Genomic DNA, 8842 nt, shown 5'->3' with positions numbered 1-8842 from the left:
TGGAACCGGCGACTACGTCGCAGGTAGGTCGGCTGGATATCAGAATCAGGCTTTATTCTTTTGTTGGCAATCTCCAAAATAGCTAATTGAAGCAAGTATAATTTTTTCATAGTCATCCAGAAGCATGCCAGAACTGAGCAGTCGCTGATGTATGCCCCTAACAATTGGATGAGGTAAGGATAAGACACGACCATCATATGGACGAAGTTAAAGCCTGACAGTGGCATTTAAACTAAACTACAACCAACCCTCTCTGGTTATAGTACCATACAACTCGCAAATAAACCGACGTTCTTGTTTCTCTAATAATAGTCCAAACCCTATGCTGAAACAAGATTTCTGACTTCAAACTAGCAAGAAATTATTTCTTTCGTACTCAACGAAACGAAATTTACTCGGTTGTAGTAAAAACAATGAAACCACTTGGATCATTCACAATCTGTTAGACCAGAAACAGCCTACACGCAAAAAAAGCTAGTTGTGAGGGGAACTTAGAGGTTCTTTTCCTACTACCCTGCTTCTTTAAATGCTTGCACTGTTACTGCTGTTCATGACATGAACATGACTGTACTAGTTTTCCCATAAGAGTAATATAAGGCGCCTTCTTGCGAAGCGTTAGTTGCTCCTTGTTTATATCGAAGTATTCACAAATATACTTTAACACAGCAACACTAAGCTGATTTAGCCTGTTCGCATGATACAAGGCGCAAAGATCAAGATTGTCATAAGTAATAGGATGCTGGAGCTGAACTTCTCGTAGAACTTCTGTCCGAGTGTCCCAATATTGCTGTTGGTCGACAGCAGGCTCGCGATCACTACTGTCATCTTCTGCATGTTGATGGCGTAGTTTCCCAGCTTTCCAGGAAAAGTAGGAATGTATTTGTTGTGTACTAAGGAATTCATCTCGGGTGAACAGCCGCTTACCCTCCGCATTTCTGGCGTAGCGCATGTCGCGAGCTACCGACAGCGGATCCACTTTGTGGCCTGTTTGCTGCCCGATACTAAACTTTTGATTAAGGTACTTCTTTTGGGTTTCACTAAGGCGCCCGAATTTTTTTGTTTGCTTCAACGCCCAACCTCTCGACAGTTGATTGGTATTTGCGGCAACTTCCCGAGGATCGGTTCTCTCATCGTGGCTTGTCGCTCCTGCGCTCCTTCCTTCAGTTAATTTAAGATGGTACATTTCTTTCGCTTGGTCAAGAAGTGTGGCTCTCTCTGAGAGCAATTCACACTTTTCGTATGACAGGTGCTTTTCAAGGGCTGAGTATCTTTGATAGACCTTGATACATCCTTCACTGGGACACTGGAAAACACCTACCCCTGCATTTCCCTCTGCTGTCTCTGGCACTTCAATGAGAGAATTTTCATCTGAAGACTTCTGGGTGCGTGTCGGACGCACTCCACTTGTTTTACAAAAAAATACATGATTCTGGTAAAAAGTTCCTCAAACATGTACAGCCGCTATTCAGCTCAAGCTGTACCCACGTGGAGTATACTCTTACTGGAAGGGATGAACGTTGGCGTATGAAGTTACCTTTCCGCCAATAAGGTGACCTTTATGCCATAACAAAAATGCATAGCTACCTATCCCTCAGAACAAAAAAGTGATGTTCGTATCTGCTTTTTAAATCACGCTCATTATATGGTAAACTAAATGAGGGTGTTGCCGACAGCATATACTTGTAACCTATTGTTCTCATAATTACTAGATGTTAATACTACATGTGATACCTGTTGGTAGCTGTTTGTCCACTGTATGTCCACTGCCCACGTTGTAGGATCGCCATACTGTTATCGTTGTGCCCGTGGACTGTAGGTTGTTAATCAAGCTTATGCCATCCCATTTGATGGGGTTCTCCTTGATTCCCAATGAATCAACAACAGCCAATCTGATCCCAGTGAATCCTCCCGCTGATAGCATCGCAGTTTCTAAGTCCTCCGCAGTTTGAACATCGTGCCCCTCATTTATAAATCTGCGGACATGTGCTTTGAGGTCGCAAGGACCTTTCCCTCCTTGAGGGTCACTAAAGTCCACTCTAGAAAGAGTGATTCCAGTGGCAGCCCCATGGAACGACACGCAGCTAGCATGGTTCAATTGTGATAGAATCCGGCGTTATCGCTCCGGAAGAATGCTGTGGTGAGTTCAGGATTTTCCGTTTTCAGTGTGCGCAATACGTGTTCCATCATGCGGATAACCACCGAGCTTTTTTGACAATGTGCACGAAGGACTGACTCTTTAGATTTCCCTGATGTTTCCTTGCAACCACACTTATGTGCCAAGAAATGCCCCTCTTTGCAAACCAGTCAGTTTGAGATTCACGGTATTTCTGTGGCCAAAATTTCATGGCCCAGTCCTAAGTGATCATGACGGATGACTCGTCTAGTTGGTCAAGTACTTCTACTCTGGCAGAGTCCTGAATTTTACTTCTCAGTTGATGGGCCTTCCAGGACAGAACATTTTGAAATGCTTGGTCGCAAATATGACGCAAGTCATCCAACTCTTTATCCGGTAGTCCCAGATCTTCTCGTTTTAAGTATGCCTGGATGTCAGATATTTTAGTTTTCAATTCTTCGCATTGGGAGCATGAATTACCATGATAATGATCACTTGAGCTGCTGAACAAAGGATCTTTTTCATCGCTCAAAGAGTATGCACTACAGTGGTCAGCCACAGGCGAGGAGAGAGATACGTGCACCTGATAAAAACAGACAACCGATATTATGAGACTAAGTAAAATAATTTACAGTAGCTCATAAATAGAGAGAAACAATGCACACTAGATTTTGTTACGGCTACTGAAATAGACCAAAGATACAGTAACGGCGAATTTGTCGCAGTCTGCTAAAAGGTACTGAGAACCAGGGAGGAAAATCAAAGATAGCAAAATCTGCGCTAAAGGATTTTATTTCGAAGCTCAGTTTGTTCTATTGCATTCTGCTCTGCTTGGTATTGAAACATGTTTGATAATAAATATAAGGAAAGTGAGTGAAAATCAGTCAAGTTTAAACACAATTTGGGCATTTGTGAGTAGTTGCATACAAAGGGGTTGGGAGCAAGCTACGCTGTTACAGGCACGATGTACTTAATTAATGATACTAATTCTTGAATACCTTATAATCCGACTTTAGATAGTGCTTCCCGTTCTTCAGACAACTTTTCCATTGTCCAGCGACATCTCTCTTCAATATCCTGCATTCTTCTAGTCTCCTCACCACATGGCAAAGATCGTCAAAGGCCTTACTTCCTTGTGCGGCAATGTAGTCGATACTCTGCAACGACTTTCTCACACTGGCACTACAGCTTGAGAGGATGGTTAACATCGTTGTGCGTCCAAAAGGCTGGAATCCGGCTTCTTCGCAGTATTGGGTATACTGGATTACAATTCGTTCCGGAATCATATTACGAATTACATTAGGTGTCTCCACAACCTCACCAGTTGATAACTTCATGTATTTCTGTCCAAATGGGAGTTCTTGTATGTTGTGCGGACTTGTTATAAATGTCAAAATATGGTCAGGTTGGCTAGGATCTACTTGCATTCGGGGACTATACTTCAATGGAAGGGGAACGCCCCGACCAAACACATTTTTGTGCTGGCGCGCAATTTTCACTCGGTACTCAGTGATACCAGGCAAGTACCTCTGAAGGCGTTTGAAAGGGACTAGATCAGGCATTATCGACAAAACTTGCCTTCTTGTATCCCACGAGGATGCATTTTTGTATTTTTCTGCCAGGGCTTCAAGGTATTTGTGGTCGTCACCAACTGCAGATCCAAGCTCTTTGTCCACAAGCATTGACGACTGCAGTGCATCCCATAAATATGCTGCATCCCCTGGCATAATCACATCCAAAGCTGCTATAAAATGACATCTTTTGCCTTTTTTACGTGATTTTTTCGCGTACGTGGGCCCGCCTCTTCCCACCTCTTCCTGGGTCGAGTTAATTTCTCTACGTTACAACTTTCCAGAAATTTATTGAGTTGCTTCCTTCGTAAGTACTGTTCACTATGCTCTTCAGCTGGCACTTGTGTTGACTCCTCGTCACTGCCGTCTAATCTCGACTCCATCATTCCTGTATATATGGCCGATAAATTGCTGTCCTCAGCAGAGCTTGCTTCCTGAAATATGGAGTTTCAATAGCATTAGTGGGCTAGATCCTGCTCTAATAACTTACATATTTCTTATTCAGCAAGCGCGAGGCTCGTACTAGGGGAATACCGGCCTTAGGTCATGGGGACGATATCCTACCAGTACGGTTCCGACCAAGCTTAACCAAAAAGAGATTGACCACACGACTGAAAATTGTTACGAAGAAATGCCATGATGACGGACTGGAAAAACATCTCATACTTCAAGCGCGCGATTTTGATCGGGAGGCGAAACAGGCGTATACTTTGGTCTGATGTTACTAAAATAAAAGGGACAGAGAGTTGCAAGAAAAATGAAAGGAATCTTTTTCGTCTAAAGCAAGTTCTTTTAGAAAAACGTAAGCCGGCCGTAAAAGAACCAACAAATTTTCAAAAGTGATCGTGCGGGATCATTCGGGACAGTTCCCGGTCCAATACTGAGAGAATATTGGACCTGCAATGGAGCTATCCGATTTGCTGATTTTAGTTATTCGCCCTCTGAACTAACTTAGTCGTGTAACAAAATGTGATATTACTTGGCATAGTTGCTAGAAAAAACCAATATCAATTTTACAATTGGCATATAAATAATACGATAACACTGTTATGGTCTGGTTGAAGGTCTCACAATGACAGCATGTACCCATAAAAATTCAAGAGAAACGATGGCAAGAATTTTAGCTCAGTTATTTGTAATAGTGGATTTTTTGCCATTCGCCTTTCTGCAGAGCTTCAGTTTAACTACGAATTGCTTGGTAAATTAAACAGACGGGGCTCTTTGTAGGTTAGTTTAAATGTCACTGTCAGGCTTTTACTTGTTGGTCGTATCTTATCCTTACCTCATCCAATCGAGGGGGGCATACGTCGGCGGCTGCTTCTTGCGTGTTTAAGGACGCTGATGCTTGCGCTCCTGGAGAATCTTCCATTTCAATGTTGCTCTGGTCGAGTCTCTTCCGACATTGCGGACATATGACTGTGAACTAATTTACCATTGTTTTAATTGAGCTATTTTGCACATTGCCAGCTAAAGAATAAAAGAAATTCTGGGCTTCGAGGTATGTAAGTGCAATCAGTGTTTCGAAATTATCGCCCCCCCTCCCCCCCCCCCCCCCCCCCTGCGCAATGAAGAAAGGAAGAATAAAATGTATCTCTTTTCGCACAATAATGCTATAAGATACAACGTACATTTAATTCATTCTTGGACTGCTTGGACTTGTCTTAAAAATTTCACCGGCCTCCCACACATGTTTCTACAAAGTAAAATATAACCTTCCACGAAAAAAGGACCTTGTGAAAATTTGTACCATTCCTCCCTTGAAAACCGCCTCTTCCCTCACTCCCGCCCCCCCCCCCCCCCCCCGCCTCCCCCACCTCAAGATATAACGCTATTAGCTATTACTTCTCTGAAGTTACATCTTGAAAATTGTCCTGCAAAGCCAGGACAACAGTGTGGCTAGGATGATTAATTTCACGCAACTTACTTGAACCAACCGGGGTTACGATGTCGGTGGCCTTGAAGAGACGACAAGACTGTTCAAGGGTTATTCCACGTTCACCCTTCACATTAGTAGTCCTATGCGCTGCCCATGAATTTGGAATTGAGCACGTTTTTCGGTTGCTTCGCCACCTTAGCCCAAATAAATCGCGGTGTCTTGGGCAAATAGTAACATTCAAAGAGATCTCGTTCTCATCAAAGATGCCTATCATTGACAGTAATGAAAGAAATGGTCAGATAAGTGAAATTTAATTCTGCAGGTTACATAGTTGACTAGTTTTAGACTTTACCTGCCCGGGCCAGCAGAAGCCTTGCTTCTGAATTCAAAGCAGATTCTGAAACGCTGCATGTTTTGAGATGGCCCTTGATATCCTTGCTGCAATCACCAATTCTTACTACCTGATCAGTAGCCGGACGATCTGGGCTTTCACCGCAATCTCCCCAACATATTTTGAATATCCACAGAACGCCATGGCGCTTAACGAGCCCACACCACGTAAGTCACGAAATTTTTTAGACCTGGACCTCTTTCCTTTTCTCTTCAGATTAAAAAGGCAAGGATAGTAAATCCAGAAACCGCTGATAAGTTTTATGTCGTTAACTCCTCGTGACTTGTTTCCAATGCTGCAACCGACATTTATCCGAAAATTTGGGACACCTGTCAATATTGGAACGCATACTCACTTCAATTTAATAATATATGAAATGAATAAAGTCGACGCAAACAAATAAATTTAAGCAATTTTAAAAGCTAATGAAGCTTGAATCTGCTTTCTAATTTAGTCCTGAAAGGCAGTCAATAGTCCAACATTATTTCACTTTACATTTTGAGAGAATGTTACTTTGGGGTTGCTGATGGCAACTGTGCAGTCAGGTTGTTTTTCTCTGGTGAACGATTATCAGCGCTCGGCAGCTGCAGGTGGGAATTTACACATTGGTACTTGCAAAGATGGAGAAATCTGAATTTAGTTCCTTACGAACGTTTTTCCAAGAAAACGAGTCGACATCTGCTGTAAATAAAACGTTCAGGTGAGTATCGGCTAGATAAAACACATCGCAACTTCGCAAATTTTATTGAAGCTCGTTTATTAATGCTATTAACGAACGAAGTTATTTTGTGTCAGAAATGCGACTTTTATCTCCTTCGTAGACACGATAAGATTCCGTACTTCTACCAGTTTCTTGCAGTAACTGTTTCGGACCGATTTCATTGGAAAATGTTTAAAACTAACGAAAAATCTGCTGTCTATTGTTGTTGTCACGTTCGTGACGCTTAGGTCAAAGGTCACGTTTTCAGGAAGTAGAACTGCATTTACTTCGCCTTTTCAGCGCTCACGATTTTAATTACCCAAAAATTTTATTTCACTAATTTGAAGAAGAAATCATGCCCTTTCAGACGCATAAACCGTTTTGGGGAAATCCATGTATCAGAACGCCTTTTGAGCAGCTGAAAATAGGCTAAATATTCACTTCTCGTCTAGCTGTCCTAAGCCATAAGGTTTCAAAATTTCGTGAAATGTTTGATTTCTAATCAAATCGCGATCCAAATAGCTCTAAATATACAAGAAAGAGAGTAGAAATGCGACGTACAATTAGTTTTTAATGATAATCTTTACTTTCGATGTTACGAGTCTCTAAATATGCCGTCTATTTTCGATCGATTTTGGCCGATTTTGGCCATCGGGAAGAAAAAGTTCGTTAATGAAAACACTAAATGATTTAACGAACTTAAAATAATATTTTTGTAACTAGTGCCCTAAGAACTTCATTCTGGGGGAGTTTGAAGAAATTCCATTTTTTGGCTATTTCCCGGTTTAGTCGATATTTAGGCGGAGCCGCTCTTAATAACATTTTTCTCCTCACTAAGCCTTTTTAGAAGGTTTGACAGCTCTTTCCTTATCAAAAAATAAATAATTAAGTAAAATGAAGAATTAATGTGGATCAGTAACATTAAGGGTAAAAGTGTACATACATACATACATACATACATACCTTTATTTAGTAAAGCAGGTCAAGAGGAAAAAGAGCAACTTTACAGCTGATGTGGACCTACTGTAATAAAATTAACAATACATACATATGGTAGTGATTAAACTTTAGATAAATAAGATAAATAATCGCTAAAAATAAATAAAGCATAAAATATGTATTAATAATAATAAAAATCGGCATGCTTATTATAAACTACTGAGCTGTCTTTTTCAAAAGTGGTATTCATAACAGTATGTTTTAACTGCTTCAGTCCATTTTTAAAGCCTGTTTGATTAGAAAAAGATCTTACACTATCAGACAGGGAATTCCAGGCGATTGCAGCCCTGTGTACAAAGGAATTACGACCGAGCTCAGTGTTTGGTCTATTAACTAAAATATTTAAAGATTTACTAAGATTATAGCTCTTACAGGTCCTAACAACTAATGAATTTATTTCCTCTAAACCTAAATTATAAAAAGCCTTATGAGCAATCATTAAAATACGAAATTTATAAAAATATTCAAGAGACATCCACCCCGCTCTTGCTAAAATATCTTCATCAGTCATGCCCTTTGGCAACTTATGAATTAGTCTAGCAGCTCTAATATGTATCCATTCTAATTCTTTAAATTTGGAGCCAGAGCCCCAAACCACAACCCCATAGAGGACACTTGGGATTACAGTCTTAAAGTACAGAGTTTCTAGCATAGATTTGGGTAAAAAACTTATACGTCTCAGCATTTTGACTTTACTATTGAATGACACACAAATTGATTTAATATGCTGAGACCAAGACAGTTTATCATCGATGGTAACCCCGAGACAAGCAGTAGAGGATATGTACTGAATAAAATCCTCACCCAACTTCAGAGGTTTCAAAGGACCAATGAAGGGATTAATGCTCAAAATCATTGCCTCAGATTTACCCTCGTGAATAATCAGTCTATTCATAAGGCACCAAGTATACACCTGGTCAAGAACCTCTTGTAAAACAAGAACGATCTCATCAACAGTGTCACCTATTACAAAAATTGTTGTATTGTCCGCATACATATATAACGCCCCTCTGTTAACATGATCTGGTAAATCATTTACATAAGTTGCAAAGAGTCTGGGACCTAATAAGGACCCTTGGGGTACTCCAACTTTTAACAGGTCTTAAATCCGATCTTATACCATTAACTTGAGTCCTTTGCACACGGTTGGAGAGGTAATCATTGATCCAATTCCACATACTACCCATAACTC

General features: G+C 40.7%; 1 protein-coding gene across 1 annotated transcript; it reads right to left on the bottom strand.

Moving 5' to 3' along the window:
* Positions 1–3096: 3096 nt before the first annotated feature.
* On the bottom strand, positions 3097–3840 carry LOC138022086 (uncharacterized). Its single transcript, XM_068869106.1, has one exon. The coding sequence runs from the start codon at positions 3838–3840 to the stop codon at positions 3097–3099; it is 744 nt and encodes a 247-aa protein (XP_068725207.1).
* Positions 3841–8842: the final 5002 nt, after the last annotated feature.

Source organism: Montipora capricornis, chromosome 10 (genome assembly GCF_036669925.1).
Source record: "Montipora capricornis isolate CH-2021 chromosome 10, ASM3666992v2, whole genome shotgun sequence".
Taxonomy (NCBI): domain Eukaryota; kingdom Metazoa; phylum Cnidaria; class Anthozoa; order Scleractinia; family Acroporidae; genus Montipora; species Montipora capricornis.
This window is presented reverse-complemented; position numbering and strand designations above follow the sequence as displayed.